This window comes from Onychomys torridus, chromosome 15 (genome assembly GCF_903995425.1).
Source record: "Onychomys torridus chromosome 15, mOncTor1.1, whole genome shotgun sequence".
NCBI lineage: Eukaryota > Metazoa > Chordata > Mammalia > Rodentia > Cricetidae > Onychomys > Onychomys torridus.
Genome location: NC_050457.1, coordinates 20,247,477 through 20,267,211, shown reverse-complemented (window position 1 = coordinate 20,267,211; position 19,735 = coordinate 20,247,477). Strand labels below are relative to the sequence as shown.

The 19,735-nt window shown below is 37.5% G+C and overlaps 1 protein-coding gene across 2 annotated transcripts in view; it reads right to left on the bottom strand.

The window, feature by feature from the left end:
- The window catches only part of Cert1 (ceramide transporter 1), a 107,980-nt gene that overhangs the window by 26,445 nt on the left and 61,800 nt on the right, over window positions 1-19,735 (bottom strand). For both annotated transcript variants that reach the window (XM_036206753.1, XM_036206754.1), the window contains exons 4-8: window positions 16,277-16,384; window positions 15,068-15,206; window positions 9,700-9,783; window positions 3,170-3,327; window positions 181-273 (exon numbers count right to left, since the gene is read on the bottom strand). In XM_036206753.1, the coding sequence (XP_036062646.1) occupies window positions 181-273; window positions 3,170-3,327; window positions 9,700-9,783; window positions 15,068-15,206; window positions 16,277-16,384 (582 nt within the window). The remainder of the gene's footprint in view (window positions 1-180; window positions 274-3,169; window positions 3,328-9,699; window positions 9,784-15,067; window positions 15,207-16,276; window positions 16,385-19,735) is intronic.

The following is a 19,735-nucleotide window of genomic DNA, read 5'->3' as shown; positions in this document are numbered from 1 at the left end:
TGGGGTCTTTAAAAACATGTATGAAGCTTGTAGATGGTAAAAAGAATCTTTTTAAGAAAAAGCTTGGCACTTATATACATTAAGTTAACCATGAGAAACAAATTACATATATAGAACATTTAAAGGTTATAAAAGTATTAAAGGTCACTTCTGTGATAGATGTAGCCCCCCAATCCATACTTCATAGTCTGGCCCTCCGAAACGGGGTTTCTTCTTAAGTTCTGCCATGGCATTCTTGTATGCTTCCTCAACTCGTCTTCTCTTCTCCTGTTCCTAAGCAGGTGTGGGGAGGGAGAGAAAGGAGAGAAAGAGACTGACTTAGTGAGCATTTTAATTTCCATAAAAAGACTCGTAGGTCAATTTCTGTGAAATTGTATAATTTGACCAAAAAGTAACTACTCCTGTGAAAAACACAAATGTTACTCTACTTAGGAAATACTTCCCTGTGGGATAGTACACAGAAGCTACTATCTGAATCTTTTTTTTTTTTTTTTGTTTTCGAGACAGGGTTTCTCTGTGTAGCTTTGCGCCTTTCCTGGAACTCACTTGGTAGACCAGGCTGGCCTTGAACTCACAGAGATCCGCCTGCCTCTGCCTCCCGAGTGCTGGGACCACCACCTGGCCTGAATCATTGTTAAGATCACCTCTGTGTACATTAAGTACTGAGCTGGTTAAGAAATGTTAAAGTTGCCGGGTGGGAGTGGTACACGCCTTTAATCCCAGCACTTGGGAGGCAGAGCCAGGGGAATCTCTGTGGCCTGTCCTGGATCTCGAGGCCAGCCTGTTCTATAGAGCGAGATCCAGAACAGGCACCAAAACTACACAGAGAAACCCTGTCTCGAAAAAACAAACAAAACAACAACAAAAAGAAATATTAAAGTAATCACCCATGTGTAAACTTAAAACAAGATAAATTAGCACCAGAGAAATGGGGCTGCAGATTTCTGTACTTCCCCCCATCCAACACCATTATTTTATTGTTTTTTGGACTCAGCTCTCCATGTTTGTGCAGCAAATGCTTTACTTTTTTTTTTTTTTTTTTTTTTTGGAGCTGACGATCGAACCCAGGGCCTTGTGCTTGCTAGGCAAGTGCGCCACCACTGAGCTAACTCCCCAACCCCCATTATTTTATTGTTGTAGAGAGAAAAAAAGCAAGTACTGAATGCCAGGAGTGAAAGAACTCAATTTTTAAAAGGCATATCAGTCAATAATAAATTTTAAAAATTTCTTATCATTCTTATTGCTGGTTAAAACTGTATTTTAGGGTTGAAAAAGACTAATCTATTTTAATTCTTCCATTTTATAGTAGAGCCAACAATATTAAAGATTCAAGACAAAAACTTAAAGGCTGGCCCAAACAGAACCTTCCTGCCAAAATATGGGTCACTGGATCAAATCTGATGTTAATGCTGAAGTCTAGTGAACACAGATACCCTTTACTGTCTTACTTCAAGTATTTTTAAATCTAGATATTTGGGCTAATTTAATGGGTAAATTAAAGTCTGGCACGCTTGCGCACGCGCACACACACACACACACACACACACACACACACACACTCACAGCTACTTACAAGTATCACATCCAAATTGAAGTTAGGGCACCTTATTGTCAATAAATACAATTTTTTTCTCACTAATATTATTAACTAAATTTATTTAAACTTGGAATTTTAGTCCTCCTGAGCATGTCCAGCTAGCAATTAAGTACACTTCTAAAGAAGAAGGGATTGTTATTACTGATAACCATAAAAATGATCAACTCTAAATAATATTTTGGTTAAAGAATACTTGAGTAAACATTTTAAGTTTAAAAATATAAATAATTCTGTCATAAAGCTGTTATCATCATCACATATCTAATGTGTTCTATAGAGTGTAAGCTTCTTGAGGGACCATTTCCTGTTTATTATTTCCCCATTTCTAACTTGTACAGGGCATGAGAACACTTTATCACAAAACAATCAATGAAATCACATTGTCATTGTGCCTTTTCTGATTTTATGAATTACCTAAAAGATATTTACTGATAAACAACTTCCTGTGAATTATCAATACTGACTTTATCACTTTTACTGTGCCTAATGTATAAGTTCAACTTTATCACAGGCATGAATTTGTAGAAAAAATAGTGCATAAAGAATGTGTTATTCTTTATGATTTTACATCCACTGGTGAGGGGGAGGGGCTTGAACATGTGTATCAGGAAAAGTTTTGCATACTGCTAGTTAATATGTCTCCCTCTCACCTCTGCTTCAGAGCTCTGACCAACTCTCTTGTCTTCTAAAACATGAGAACCAATACACAGTGCTGTTTCAATCCTGTGTCTAAGTAGTGTTAAAACAGCTGTTGCAGCGTTTCTTAGTGTCTTGCTCAAACTGAAAGACCTTCAAACACTGTAAGTAGTCACAATGTCTAATGAATGTGATCCTGACTGATGGATAGCCTGGAGAGCAGATCAGATACACCAGGCAGGGAAATCTGCTATAGCTTTGCTGCTTAGCACCTTTAGACAAGTCCTTGACTCAGTTCCTTCTGAAAAATGATGACATTACGTAGAGCTGGATTTTCTAAGATGTGGCTTAATTTTAGCATTTGGTTATTTTACAAATGTTAGATTTTAAACAGAAGTTTCCCTACTAAGCAAATTCAGGGAGCCATAGTTGACATTCGTGTTATAACGAATTCGTGTTATAACATTATTATCAATGCTGCTGATTAAATAAAGGTGGGAAAATGGAGCATTGGGCAAATATTTGAACAATATAATTTATGTTAAATGATATCACAGTTACCAGGAAAACATAATGGCTATGAATTTAACAAGTAAATATTTAACTTTATAAATCAGTATTCAAGTTAGTTCATATAACTTAAACAAAGACTCAAACTTCATATACTAACAGAGAGTAAAGCAAAATGTACATCTATATCAAATCATCATAAATAACATTTAAAGAATTTTTATATTAAATGTAATCAAGAAAGCATGTTGTATAATAACTGAAAAAAAATCCACTGGTAAATAATGAGTTGAGGATTACGATCAAGTGGCAAAATAAACGGCCCCCGATACCTCTATCCAGCCAGAGGTCCTTCTCCTTAGAAATTCAATGAACACACAGAGTTTAAAATATTGTTTTGAAAATGAAGAAAATTCATATTCTTACCTTATCATGTCTTTTTTGCCAGCTCTCTTCCCGTTTTACCATTAACTCAATACAGTGAGAAAGTGTAGCAAGGATTCCAGCAGTAGTTGCTTTGAAAGTTATTGCTTCCCCTTTAAAGTCTATACCATTAATTCCTTTTGGTGTTACATGTGGAAATACTGAAAAAGAAAGTTACTCACTGAAAATCATTCAAACGAAATGATTTCATCACATTTAAGATTAGCAAGTATTTATAAAGTTAGCAAATCAGAGAGGTTTTAGATTGTACATTTCCTGTAGACCATCACTGAAAAACCCTACTGTGCTGTGTGAGCAACAAAGCTTTGAGGCATTTTCTAGATCTATTTCCAGAACTCATTTGCTATATTGTACTCAGTAAGTCCAGTAGGAGGAGAAGCAATACTCACAATGACATTGTGACATGTTTGAGCTTAAAGGGACTTAACTAGGTAGAGATACCTTACATTGTTAGAAAATCGACAATTTTAAAACTACACAAAAATGAACTGTAGAATTTAACAAAACAATATGAAATTTAAAATATTTAAGTCCAGGACTAATTCACATATTAAATCACTTTTATGTTTTCCTTTACAATTTTAATTCATGGTTAGCCATTGTATTAAATAATAGATCTTAAATAATCCTAAGATACAAACAGGGAAATATTCTATAGCTAATATGTAGTCATCTAGCTAGAACATTTATAAGGAAATAATGACACCCTGACTTAAAAAGACTTGTTTGTAGTTATGACACTAAGGGTAAAGAACAAAATTATAGAATATTCAATCAAGATTTAAAATTGTTATTCTTGAAGACATTGTAAAAAGGTAAGCCACAAAAAGATAAAATGAGTGGCATATATTAATCATGGACTTATTATCTACAACATATCAAGGAACCTAAAACTACAGTATAATGAGTAAATAAACAATTAAAAGACCCAAAATAAAGACTAGGGGCTAAGAATGGAATGTAGCTCCATGAACAAAGTTCTGGGTTTGATGCCCCAACACTGGGGAGGGAGGAAAGAAGATGGAGGAAAGAACAAAAGATGTAAATACATTTCAACAAAGAAGTAAGAGATTGAAAGTGAGCACAGATGCTTACTTCCCAGAGAAATGCAAATTAAAACCACAAGAAGTACCTTACACAGTTTAAGAGTTAAAAATTCATCTACCATATAATTTTGAGATTCTATGCACAGGCATTTAACCCTAAGAAATAAAACATATTGGCTAGGTGGGAGTGGCACACGCCTTTAATCCCAGCCTTCTGGAGGCAGAGGCAGGTGGATCTTTTTGAGTTCGAGGCCAGCCTGGTCTACAGAGTGAGTTCCAGGATAAGCTCCAAAGCTACACAGAGAAACCCTGTCTCAACAAAACAAAACAAAAAAAGAAATGAAATATGTGCCCATAAAGGCCTCTGTATGAATGTTCACAGTAGCTTTATTTATCATATTCCTAAACATAAACAACCTGACACAGGAATCTTAAATTACTTAAGCCAAGCAAAAGAGTATAGGAGTTCACTTAAATACTGGAAAATACAACCATATTCATTTATTTTGGCTCTGCTGGATATCATTTGGGGCTTTGTGTAGGCAAGGCAAGTTCTCTGCCACTGAGCTTTACCTCCAGTCTTACATAGTTTTTTTTAAAACATGGCTTTATTGAGATAAACTCCCCACAAAATTCACTCATAAAATTTAGTTGTTTTCAGGATGTTCAGAGTTGTGTAATCATCATCAGCACAATCAAATTCTCTTATAACTGTAAGTCTACTAGAAATTGCTCTCCATTTTCCTCAAGTCCTTGGTTCTGAGCAATTGCTTACTATTTCCTGCCTCTACAATGTATCTTAATTGTTATATGAAATGTAACTATAAACATAAAGCAGTGTTTTGATAAAGTTTACTTCACACATTTTCAAGATTTATCCATGTGCTGGGCATAGTGGCTCATGTCTATAATCCTGGCATTCAGGGGCTAAAATGGTAGTATTACTGAGTTCAAGGCCAGTTTGGGCTACAAAGCTAAATGCTGTGTCTCTCAAACAAACAAAAGCAAGAGGCATGCTGGGTGTGGTAGTACAAACACATACCTGTAATCCCAGTACTCAGGAGGCAAAGGAAGGTGTATTATTACTCTGAGTTTGGTTCAGTCTGTTCTACATAGTGAGTTCCAGGCTAGCCAAGGCTAAATAGTAAGACAGGGCTATATAATAAGACCTTGTCTCAAAAAGTAATAGAGCTAGAAAGATGGCTCAGCAGTTAAGAGAACTTCCTGTCCTTCCAGAAGCTTAGAGTTCATTCAGTTCTTAGTACTCACAATTGCCTATAAGTCTAGATCCATGGGATCCAATGCCCATTTCTGATCTTTAGGGGAGTCTGCTCATATAAATGTACACATACACACACATACATGCACACATACAATTTTCAGATTGTTCATAGCATGTACAAATATAACTGATATTTTATATACTGGTCTTACACCTTGCAAACTTGCTCAGTCATTTATAGTTCTAATAGTTCTTAATAGATTTGTTATAATTTTTCTTAAAAAATGTTTCTGTTTGCAATGTGGAGCTTAAATCCAGGGCCTTATGCATAGTAGACAAGTACTCTGCCCCTGAGCTATACTCCCAAACCTTAAAATTTTCTTTGTACAGATCACACTATAATTCCTGTTTGTAGATGTAATGGGATCCACAAACAGATTCAAATTTGGATGATTTCTGTTTTCTTTTTAAAAAAAATTTTTAAAAATAAAATTTCTATTCATTTTACATACCAACCACAGATCCCCTCTCCTTCCTTCTCCCACCCCCCAGCCTTACCCTCCAACCCACCTCCTTTAAGGCAAGGTCTCCCATAGGGAGTCAGCAGAGCCTGGTACATTCTGTCGAGGCAGGTCTAAGCCCTTCCTCCCTGCATCAAGGCTGCGAAAGGTGTCCAACCATAGGCATTGGGCTCCAAAAAGCCCACTCATGTACCAGAGATGGATCCCATCCTGCTGCCTTGGGGGGTCCCCTAAACAGTTCAAGTTAAATGACACTCTAGCCTATCCAGAGGGCCTAGTCCAGTAGCATGGGGGCTCCACATGTTCCACAGTTGGTGTGTTTCCACTAGTTTGGCTGGCCGTCTCTGTACATTTCCCCATCATGATCTCCATGTCCCTTGCTCATAGAATCCCTCCTCTCTCTCACTGATTGGATTCCTGGAGCTTGGCCTGTCACCCAGCCGTGAATCTCTACATCTGCTTCCATCAGTCACTGGATGAGGGTTCTATGATGACAGTTAGGGTATTCAGCCATCTGATCACCAGAGTAGGCCAGTTCAGGTACCCTCTCAACTACTGTCAGTATTCTAAGGTGGGGCTATCCTTGTAGGTTCCTGGGAACTTCTCTAGCACTCTGTTTCTCCCTATTCCCATGATGTCTTCATTAATCATAGTATCTCTTTTCTTGCTCTCTCACTCTGTCCCTGTTCCAGCTCAAACCTCCTGTTCCCCTATGTCCTCATTCCCCATCCCTTGCCTTCCATTACCTCCCCTCACCCCCAGTTTGCTCATGTAGATCTCATCTATTTCTCCTTCACTGGGCAATCCATGTGTCCTTCCTAGGGGCCTCCTTACTAGCTAGCCTCCCTGGAGCTGTGGGTTGTAGTCTGGTTAGCCTTTGCTTTACATCTACTATCTACTTATGAGTGAGTACATACTATGTTTGTCCTTCTGAGTCTGGGTTACTTCACTCAGGATGATATCTTCTAGTTCTATCCATTTGCCTGCAAATTTCTTTTTTTTTTAAATTTACTTATTTATTATGTACACAGAGGAGGGTGACAGATCTCATTACAGATGGTTGTGAGCCACTATGTGGGTGCTGGGAATTGAATTCAGAACCTCTGGAAGAGCAGTCAGTGCTCTTAACCTCTGAGCCATCTCTCCAGCCCACAACCTGCAAATTTTATGATGTCATTGTTTTTCTCTGCTGAGTAGTACTCCATTGTGTATATGTGCCATATTTTCTTTATCCGTTCTTTGGTTGAGGGGCATCTAGGTTGTTTTCAGGTTCTGGCTATTATGAATAATGCTGCTCTGAACATAACTGAGCATGTGTGGTTATGGTATGATTGAGCATCCTTTGGATATATGCCCAAGAGTGGTATAAATGGATCTTGAGGAAGATTGATTCCCAATTTTCTGAGAAACCGCCATATTGAGTTCCAAAGTGGCTGTACAAATTTGCATTCCCACTAACAGTGGAGGAGTGTTCCCCTTGCTCCCCTCTCCAACATAAGCTGTCTTCAGTGCTTTTGATGTTAGCCATTCTGATAGGTGTAAGATGGTATCTCAGGGTTATTTTGATTTGCACTTTCCTGATAACTAAGGATGTTGAGCAATTCCTTAAATGTCTTTCAGCCATTTGAGATTCTTCTGTTGAGAATTCTGTTTAGCTCTGTAGCCCATTTTTTAATTGTATTGTTCAGTATTAGTTTCATGAGTTCTTTTCCCAGCCTTTTACTTTGAGGTAGTGTCTGTCTTTGAAGTTGAGGTGTGTTTCTTGTATCTAGTGGAAGGATGGATCCTGTTTTCGTATCCATTCTGTCAGCCTGTGTCTTTTTATAGGCAAATTGAGACCATTGATATTAGTGGATATTAATGACCAGTGATTGTTAATTCCTTATATTTTTTGTTGGTAGTGTTGTGTGTTTCTCTTCTTTGGTATTTGTTGGTGTGGGATTATCTATTGCCTGTGTTTTCATGGGTGTATCTAACTTCTTCTTCCTTTTTTTTGAGCTTTCTACTTTATTTTTTTAAAGACAAGGTCTCTCATTGGTCCTAGAGATCACTGACTTGGCTGAACTGAGTAAACAACATGTCACCGAGAGCTTTCTCTGTCTGCCTCCCCAGTGCTGGAATTACAGCACTGGTGCAGACTGCTGTGCCTTGCTCTTCTAGGTGGGTGTTGAGGATCAAATAGATCCTCGCGCTTATGCAGCAAGGACTTTACTGAGGGAGCCTTGCTGAATATTTTTATGACATAAGCTAAAGTCATCTGAGAGGCAGAAACTTCAACCAAGAAATTAATGCCTTCATAGGCAGACCTGTAAGACAATTTCCTAATTAGTGATCAATGGGGCTCAACCCATTGTAGGTACCATCTATGGGTTGGTGGTGGTTCTGGGTTCTACAAAAAAGCAGGCTGGGTGCTGGAGGGATGTCTGAGTAGTTAAGAGCACTGACTACTCTTCTAGGCACCCGGGTTCAACCCAGCATCCACATGGCAGCTCACCACTGTCTGCAACTTCAGTTCCAGAGGATTCAATACCCTCACATAGACATACATGAAGGCAAAAACACCAATGAATCAAAAAAAAAAAAAAAAAGCAAGCAAGTAGCTTGAGTAAGCCATGTGGAGCAAGCCAGTCAGTAAGCATCACCTCTCCTTGGCTTTTGCATCAGCTCCTGCTACCAGGTTCTTGCTCCATTTGAGTTCCTTTCCTGACTTCATTCAATGATGAACAGTGGAGGTATTAAGCAAAATAAGCCCTTTCCTTCCCAACTTGTGTTTTGGTCTTGATGTTTCACAGCAGCAATAAAAACCCTAACTAGGACAGGAGACATTTTGCCAGCTCTGTTAATTACTTTCTTGGTAGCACAATACAATTATCTTTGGCTGTATTTGTTAATACAGTGTTCTCAAATCAAGGAATTTTCACTTCAGTATCTAAAGAAAATAACCTTTTTTTGGGTAAAGCATGTGACATAGCTGAGCATATGTGGGGTGAATGATTAAGCTCACAGTTTTAAAACTTCTTTTAATGATTTCCAACATTTCAATAAGGCACCTTTTCTATTACAGCATATTATTCACTATGACATTAAAATATAAGCCAAAGAAACTTCAAAAAATTCTTCAATATTATAGAGACACTGAATGACTTGATAGGCTTCAATATTCTAGTTTTAAATTACAAGGACAACTTTTGTAGTAAGTTATAACATTAAATTGAACCTTTATTCAAGGAAGGGGCAGTATGTTATAAGGAAGGAGCTACAATGAAATAAAAACTGAGAAAGAAAGAAGGGAAAGATGGGAAGAGAGAAGCAATAAACTTTAGCATTAATAATGGAATAGTCTAGTATGACCTATAAAACAGAAAATTACTTCCATGCATAAAACAGCTTAAAAAACAACTGGAAAATATGCTACTGACAGATTTTACTTTATATTCATTTAGAAAAAATAAATACTTAATACTAGCAACTAACTAGCAATACTAATGAAATGAGGTTAATATTTGGAATTTAGAATGAGCCTTTGCTAGACATCAAGCCATTACTACATGATATCAAAATGTATTTTATTTACATGGCTTTTCTTCAAAGATATTTTAACTTTGGATTCTAAGGGTTCCATTGCTTTTAAAAATTACTCAGGAATTTTTCTTTGACATACAGCTATTATATAATCTCACAAAATACATTCCATCCAATCGCAGGAGAAAAGGTATTACTTACATTTTTCCTTATTACCATTGGTATTGTGCAAGAAGTCTCCATCAGAACGAGTTGTAGGGAAGTCATCTTCATCATCTTCTACCACTAAATAAAAAACATTTAAGGATATTACAATGAAAACTGGCTTATTCTTATGTTCAACTGAATATAAGCTCTTATTCATCTTTTGTGTTTTCACTGGTTATCAAGATAAGCTTAATAACTATGTTATTAATGGTCTGGCAAGGTGCACTTGTCATCAGGCCTGACAAACAGAGTTCAATCCTAAGAATGGAAGTCGATAACCAACTCCCTCAAGCTGTTCTCTGACCTCAACACAGGCACTATGGTATGTGCATACCCACATACCTACTTACATATATATAACAAAAAAAAAAAAAAATTGAAGAGACTAGAAATAGAAAAACTGACAGCTGTAAAGTCAGAGATACCTTCTCTATGCTCTGAGAATTCTCCAATCTATTTCGGTATATACAGGGAAGATAATACTTATAGATGTGATGTCAATTTTCATTTATTCCAATGTGTATGTGTGCCTGGATATCCCTTTTAATTTCTCCAATAAGAACAAAATCCTAAATTTGGTAGGATTTACATGGTTTTACACAAGTATATAACATAAATTTACCTTGCATCTTTGTTCTCACAGAACAGTCATTTATGCTAGCTACTGATGTCACAATGTGACTACTCTTGAATTAGTTCTCTGGCAAATGTTACAATGACCTTCAAGTACCTTTTGTTTTGAGCTCATAACTTCATTGGCCAGGGCCTTTTGACATCTCCCTACATTTAAAACAAGTCCTATCAATGGAAAATTAACAGTTTATTAGCTACTCCCCTAATTAACACTTCCTACAACAGATATTTTGTTACATTTGTTCTAGACGTTTGTTATCTAGCCTCATGATTTGAAGGATGGTTTTTCTTGGAAAATTCAAATGGTCTCTATGTTTTCCCTTTTTGCTGGCCTTTCCTTATAGCCTTCAGAAGGCTTGTTTACAATAAGCTACCCTCTATTTATATTAGAAAAATTATCTAGACTCATCTGAGAAACAAAGAATATAATTTTATATTCTCCCTCTCTCCTTCCCAATGCTCTGATTCAGTAGAACAAGGGCACAGGGTATTGTAGAGATTAGGATGTAGCCTTTTAAGTTACTCCAGACTGTATATCACAGTGATTTTTCAGTCAGTACCCTGCTCTGGATGACTGTATTTTCCAAAGGGGCATTTTGCTCCATTTTGAGTACAAATGCAGAATAATTCTGCATCTCAACTATGTATTTAGATATCACCATCTGTCCCACACAACAATGAGAAATAAATGGGTAAAAACTTATAATTACAAGTAAAAAGGTACTACCTACAAATATATCAAAAGCAGACTGGAATCAGATGGTACACACAGAAAAACCAGCCCATGAACATAACACACAAGCAAACTAGACCAATGAAAGGTGCCACAACTTCATCTGGAAGCCATAAAAAAAAGACAGCTAATACTATGATGATGATAATGATGACCCAACTGAACATTATCTGACCCCGATACATGGCTTAAAGGACCAATAGGCAGAGAATTCCCAAGTGTCTCAGAGACTTCCTGTTCAGCATGGTTCCTTCAATTAAGGATAGCAACCTACTCAAACTCTTTACCTTTGTCCAGACCAAACCACCCAGAACTGGTCCTTTAACTCAATCTTGCAGCTGTACAAATATTGCAATTCTACAGCTCAGTCCTATAGCTTAGCTCTGAGGGCTTTCAGTAGTTCTCCAACTGGGTTCCTTAGTATCGTATCTACTTACAGTGACTTTCTTTGCATCCATAACAGGTCTCTACCTTTACCTTTAGTAAGTCACCTTTGAATTCAGAGGCACTCTATGCTTTCTGTAGCTATTCTATAACCTACATGCATAAATATATACACATACAGACAGACAGACATATATGTTGGGTCTGTGATCTGAGAAAATCTTAGCAATTAAGATTGGAATAAAGCTTGTGATTGCCAATGGCCAGTGTTGGAGCATGGTCCATGAAAGGAGTTGTGTGAGGAGAATTCTGAGAGCCTGTGAGAAAACTCCAAGATAAGACAAAATTCATGTGACCTCAGTTTCTTCAAAACACAGAACTGTTCTTGGAATGTGTTTTCATGCTCCTCCCAGGTATAGCAGATAGGACTGAGTTGACTTCAGATTACTCATTATGCTGTTGTTATTCAATCAAATGTTTAACTATCTTCTATATATGCCTCAATAGAAAAAATTATGTATTTGCCACATGTGGCTTGTCCTTGTGATTGTCTACAGCTTGAACTCATGAGAACATTACTCAGATGACATTTAACTCTCAAGAGTATAAATTGTCTGGTGCGCTGAATAAAGTTGGCTATTACACGAGACTTTAGTCTGTCTCATTTATCAGCTTCAGTCTTCCAGGTCCCACCACTTCTATAGTGGTGACAGGTAGCTCTCAATGAAATCAGATGAGTTAGAGTAATGTGGCTTCTGAATTTGAATGATGACATTGTGGAAAGACAGAATGTGTCCATTTGTTTCTGATACATTGGGTTCATGGCATGATGAATTGTTTTTTTTCTTAAGATCACCTATATGATTCAAATAATCATTGAGCAACCTTTTCAGTACTCAAATATTTCTTAGATACCAGTGAATTACATATTTTCTCCAACTACTACCATCTCATTGTTGAAGTCTGTTGCCAGTGCCTCACAATGTGACTGTTTGGGACAATTTAGTAAATATGAGGTCATCAGAGGCTCTCTGGAAACACCCATGTGCAGAGATGATGAGAGAGCAAGAAGACAGTGCTTATGTGCCAGCAACAGTCCTTGAATGGGACTTTAACTCATCACTCTTGGGAACAGCCAACACTGCCAACACTTTGCTTTCACAACTGTGAGAAAATGAAACTTATTGAAGCCATTCAGTCTTTGGTACTTTGAACTCTGAGCTTTTGGAATAGTTAACACATATATACATGGTAAGTCTATTATAAAATTATGACAGATAATATCAAATACCTAAAAGACTTCATGATAAATATTATAAATAATATAATAATAATCATGATGACATTCACTTGAAATGAATTTCTCTCTATTCTTCATGCTTGACCCATAGGCTCATTCACAGACTTTCAGATTACTAGAATGACTTACGTCAGGGTTTTTCTATCTTTAGTCTTTTACCATTCTAATTACCATTACAATCATCTGCAAGTAATTTTTAAAAAAGATTAATCTCAACATGTACTCTTGCTTAAATAGTAACTTTTCAAATTACTGGTGGGAAACTGATTTTAGATTAAATTCCAATGCTTCTTAAAAATGTATTATTCTCCACCTAATCGCTTACTATGACCAAAAAGGGATTTTCATCCTTTTTTTTAAAGCTTAATTTTACACACACACACACACACACACACACACACACACACACACACACCCAATGGAAACAACAGTTGCTCTTCCTAAACAACAGTGACCTCTTATCTCTTGAATAAGATCTTTTAGGCATTTGAAAGCACCTTTCAGGGTCTGTGACACAGTCTATGTGCATGCACCCATGTGTGTGCTGTCTTCTGCTGATAAACAGTGTCCATTGTCTTACAGATTTTGTCCAGATTTGTGTTTGAGGATAAATTTAGTCCCTGTTATTTATCCTGCCGGGGAACAAAAAGCAATATTCTTCCAAAAGTATTTAATTTGCCTAAATTAAATAATCTTGAAGTTATTATTATCTTCTCCCACCCCATCTTTTTCCATAGGGATTGAACCTAAGGCCTCATTCATGCTAGGCAAAAAGTCTACTACTTAGCCCATGACCAAAAAGGGATGAGGAGGCCGGAGGCCCATGTCATATCTTCCTCAATCACTCTCTGTAATATCTTTTGGGACAGGGTCCTTTGCTGAGCTATTTAAAATGTAAAGATGGGCTGGGGCTATAGCTAATGGACAAGATTTCTACTCCTAGTGAAGATGAATAATGGACTGAATTTATTCTTTACCATAAATCCTAAAAAGTAGATAGAATTTATGAAACAATGGACACCTGCTCTTAGATAACAATAAAGGGTTAGAAACAAATGCTGTAAGCTTTATGATTGTTCCAGCTGCCTGTGCATTCAAGACAGGAAACCTAGTAGACTGCTGAGGTGAGGTGCAGTTAAGACAACAAGGAGAAGAGAAACAAGGAGAGAACTACACAGACAATGCCAGAAACAAGCAGGTGTTTCTTTTGGGGCCTCAGCAGAGTAACAAGAGTACCTGCACACGACAGACTACTAATAGCAGAGAAAAACCTTCTGGAGAGAATCCAGGGAACAGTACCCCAACCTTATGTGGGACGGTAAGGAAAGTTACTTGTTCCTACAGTGCAGAATGGAAAGCCTCATTGTTTACAAGATATTGATTAGGAAATTCAGAAAAGTCTTGCCTCAGTAGTGGGGCAAACTAGAAATACACTACTGGAAGCTTTGGCTACTACACATGAAGTGCTATTATGGTATTACTTTGAAGACAGAATTGTGGTAAGTTACATATGTATAAATCCTAAAGCGGCCATCAAAGTAACAGAGTTAAAGCTAAAACATGAATAAAGGAGAAAAAAATAAAATTATAAAAAAATTTAGGGTTGGGGATTTAGCTCAGTGGTAGAGCGCTTGCCTAGTAAGCGCAAGGCCCTGGGTTCAATCCTCAGCTCAAAAAAAAAAAATTTAGTACAAAAGTCAGTGAAAGGAAACAAATAAACAAAAAACAAAGAAGACAAAAAGAATTTGAAGTCCAACACATTTCATAAGTCCAAGAAATTCAGCCATGACCAACAATGTTCTTCTGCCAGGGGTGAACTCAGGGGTGAACTCAGGGCTAGATGCTAATATTGCTGGGGAGGTCATGTTCACCTTCAGAACCAATTAAGAGAACTGAACATGTGTTGACATCAACAATATCTTTAGCACTAACAAAGAGGAAGCAACTTTAAGCCTCAAATTAAAAGCTAATTGATTAAAAAAAAAAAAAAGCTAATTGAACTGGGTGGTGGCACACATGCCTCTAATCCCAGCACATGGGAAGCAGAGGCAGGATGATCTCTGTGAGTTTGAGGCCAGCCTGGTCTACAGAGTTAGTTCCAGGATAGTCAAGGCTATACAGAGAAACCCTGTCTTCCAAAAAAAAAAAAAAAAAAACCACCCAAAAAACCCAAACAAACAACAAACAAAAAACCCCAACCAATAAATAAATAAATACCACCCCCACCCCCACACACAATTAAAAAAAAAAAAATCTAGAGGCTTTAAAGCCATTCATTCCCAAGTAAAAATAGTGGTAATAGCTTAATTAACCTTTATCCCTTTGAAGTTCATCCTTGGAGACAGCATCAGCGCAGACATCAAAGTACTTCTGCAGAGTATCAACTTGTCTACATAAGATGTCTCTAAAGGTTTCCATTTCAGCTAGTTTCTCACGTAAACTGTGTCCTTTCTGTAAAACAAACACAAAGTGGGGTGTGAGTCAAGTAAAACAAATGCAGACTGTTGGCCCTATGATATTTAGTCACCTTTTAGGCTGGCATCCTATCACTGAGGGAATGGGATAACAAGAGTTGTGAATTTCAAAGTGATATTCCTAGGAACAGGCCTGAAGAGACACTTACAAACCTATCGATAATAGGAAAGTAATTCTGGCTGATAATCTGCTAACATAACAACATTTTCCTATAAAACACTATGAGGAGACACAGAGAGACTTTGAAATGGGCAAATGCATTATTACTGGATGTAGTTTAGTAGTATTGATGAGTGTTGTCAGGGAACCCCGAGGGGAAGATGATATCAGACTACACAAGTTTTTCCTTTTCATTGCATATGAGTTATTTTACAAGTCTTTTCAGAGGAAATCCAATAGTGTTGTGTGATGTTTGTCTCAAGAGACACAATGGACTTTGACTTGTGCAGAAGCATTGATTGTTTTTGCAGTGCTGGTGATTGACACCAGGACCTTTGCAGGTTAGCCAAGGGCTCTACCATTGAGCCACATTCCTCAAGATATTGACTATTAATCTGCAGATGCTGGCCAGTTTTACATGAGCAAATCATTTTAATATTCTCCAGATTCTCCTTTGAACCAATCTGTAAAATTGTACCTTACCTCATTAATGAATGAAGATAATAAAATCTCATGTGTTCACTTTATATTTGTGTGTGCCATGATTTCATCCCTTAAGAACTTATTTTATAACAACTTCAAGTAAATTACATTGTGGAAAAGTTCTTTTAAGAACCAACCAAGAACTGGTGAGATGACTCAGGATAAAGGCACCGACTGCCAAGCCTGACACCTGGACTTTACCTCCTGGGACCCATGTGGTGAAAGAACAGAGCCAATCGTACTAACTGTCCTCTCAGTTCCATATGCCCATTGTCTGTCTGTCTGTCTGTCTGTCTGTCTGTCTGTCTCTCTCTCTCTCTCACACACACACACTCACACAACCTAAGTTATTTATCTGATACTAAACTTACATGACATTGCCTCAAAGCATCATAATCACAAACCTTGAATGAAGACGTGGATGTAGCAGAATAGCCACTTGCTCCAGACACCAGTGACACCATTGAGCCATGTCTACGCAAACTGGACTCAGATCCATATCCTGATTCAGTCTAAAAAAGAAAGTAAAGTCTACATGAAAAAAAATAAATAGAAATATTTAAGAGGATGCAAAAAATTAGGAAGGTTTTATAACAGTAATTACCAATTTGGATTTACATAAGAAATAGCTAATCTACTGATGCAAACAATACCTTTCAATTCTCCATTGACATTTTAATTTAGAGTGCTACATGTTACACTAGCAGGCTAACAAGTTAATAAACAGTCAAATTCATAAGGAAAGAGAATAGTGGTCAGCAGAAACTGGGGAAGGGCTTCAATGAGGAAGATGAAAACGCTGTGGAGCTGACTGATTAACAGTATTAGTAAACTTTTATTCTTTAAAGGCCAGTCATTTACCCTAACACATCTTAAATAGACTGCTTCAGTGAAACTGTTCCTATTATCCCAGTTTGTATCTATTTTCTTTTTAAAAAGGTTTTGTGTTTTTTTAAGTATGTGTGTGTCTGTGTGTGTGCATGCTCTTTGTGTGCCTGTTTGGGTACGTGCACGTGAGCTTAGATACCCACGAAGGCCAGAGGCTTCCAATCTCCTGGAATGGTAGTTGTGTGCTGCCTCTCAAGTGTGCTGGAAATTGACCTAAGGTCCTCTGGAAGTACAGTATGTGCTCTTATCTTCTGAGCCATCTCTCCAGCCCCATCTCTGTATTTTCAACCATTCTTATTATATTATAATTATAGGTTTAGCATTGAATTATAATAGCTTATATTTAAAAATTGCTACTTGACTTTGATCTTTCTGAAAGCTGATTGTAAATGTTCACTGTTTTTAATAACCTTGATAGTTCAACTTTGCTGGCCCATTATGTCATGGAGGGTAAATAGGACCTCCTGGGGTTTGTGTATGGTCCCAACACTGTCATTATACATTTCCCCACTTTAATGAGCTGAATACCTTTTAGAATATCCATTTTGTATTCTCAACCAAATGCACTACTAGTAATATCGTCAAAGAAGTCAGCTATCGGAAAATTTTCCAAGTCCCTGAAATCAAAGATTTTGGACCCTGTTACAGTGAATCACATCTTGAGTTGGCTCAGTGGTTAAAAGCACTTGTTGTTTTTGCAGAGGACTCAGGTTGATTTTCTGCTGTGGATATCACTCTGTACAAATAAAATGCTGTTTGGCCAGTGGCTAGGCAGGAAGTATAGGTGGGACAAGAGAGAAGAGGATTCTGGGAAGTAGAAGGCTGGAGGGAGACACCGCCAGCCACCGCCATGAAAAGCAACATGTAAAGACACTGGTAAGCCACAAGCCATGTGGCAAAGTATAGACTAACAGAAATGGGTTAATTTAAGATAGAAGTAGTAGATAACAAGCAGCCTGCCACGGCCACACAGTTTATAAACAATGTAAGTTTCTGTGTGCTTTCTTGGTTGGGTCTGAGCGACTGTGGGACTGGTGGGTAAGAGAGATTTGTCCTGACTGTGGGCCAGGCAGGAAAACTCTAACTACAAATGGGGCAAGAGTTTCCACCTAAAACCTGAGAAAAAAAGATTCTAAATGGAGCTAAAAACAGCTTCCTAGTTGTATCTCTCAAGTTAGTGGCAGCCTGCCGGTTTGAGCTACTATGGCAGGTTCCTGGCGGGTTCCTGGTGTGTTTGTCTGACCTGCAGTGTGGTGGGAATGAAGAATCTACAAGCAGCACTTTACTCTGCTGCGTGATGGATTTAGCCTTTGCTAGTTAAAAAAAAAAAAAAAAAAAAAAAAAGATTTCTGGGCTATGCGCTGCTTTAATAGAACTGCTTCTGATAGTTGATGGTACACATGGCTCCAGACACAGAGCTGGTGGTAAACTGAACCATCGCCATGTTGGGAAGCTGAGGTGGGCGGAGCCAGCAGCCACAGAGGTGTTTCAATCTTACAAAGATGGATATTACACAGAGAATCTGGTTTATGTTGTCTTTGGGATTTTTAACTACAAAAAAAGATTTGATCGTAAAAGCTGTTGAATTAAATAAATATGTAAATTTTAAAGGTACCTTGACTTCAAAATTTGGATATAAGGATATGTTGCTTTGGAAAAGAGTCTCTGCTTTTGTTTCCACAGAAAGCCAGAGGCTATGGGTTTGTTCCAGATTAAGATACATCAGGTTTGATCAGCCAAGACCACCTGAAAGGTCTCCGATGACACCATGGCCCAGATGATCCAACATCCAAAATGGTTTCAAGGCAACTGGCTCAGAGGTTCACCCTAATGGACTACTCCATAATCCTAAAATTTTCTTTGTGTTCCCATAAGATACAGCGCCCCCCTCCAGCAGGAAGTAGTAAGAGAAACTACGCCCAAATTCCCAACTGGCTTTGGAGATGGAATTGGCTCACTCCTTCTCTAAACCCAGACATATTGCTAAAAAAAAAAGGTTAAGAGATTCTTATGTCCCAAATCAAAAGAGCCCTCTGGTGTGGGACAGAGAAAAACCACTATTTTATTTAAAACAGGTTAATTATAAATACAATCTTTTTCTAAAGATAAAAAGGGGATATGATATTAGATATGATAGGAAGAAAGGGTAGATTTATGAACTTACTTCTAAAGAGCAACAACTCATTTAAAATGTTTTACATTGGTATAGATTTTAGTCTATTGATACAAACTTAAAGTTAATTTTGTTATACTATGTGCATATTTCTACTCATGTTTAAGGTATTATATTTGTATAGCTCATTTAAATTGTAATGGATAATTAAAAATATATTAATAATTAGTCATCTATGATAATCATACTCGTAGCCATGTTAAGTCTTCTAGGTATACATAGAGATATTTCAGATAGATAGGTAATCTTCAAATACTTCAAAGACCTACAGAATATGGCATTTAAAATACTTTTAAAATTTAGACTTTCTGGACAGTGAGACATGTCTGCTCCAGGCAGCACCATTTTACTTCAGAGAGGAAGATGGGCACTGAAGACACTTCATATGGAGTTTATCTTCACCTTGGCAAAAATAGCCATTTGGGCAAGAAACTGTTCTTGCCAGGACTGCTCGATCAACTGGACATGCAGGACACATAGAAAGGTGACCACTGAACTTTGCTTGACAAAATGGTCCTTCAGGTTCCTGCTTTGCAGAAGAAACTGCCAGACATTCTACAGGACACTGAGAGAAGTGACCGAGAGACTAGCCCTTTGGGCTGAAGACAAATGCCCTAACTATACAAAGGAACATTAGGTGACTGTCCAGGCTGCCAGCTGTCTCTGTCTACTCTTGCAAGACTCCTAAAAAATGCTTACATCCTTCTCTCAGTTCTCAGGTAATATTATATCCTTCTGAGGTCTTTGATGTCGTTAAAGACTAGATAGTTATAATTTCCTCAATTATGATAAAAGATAAGTT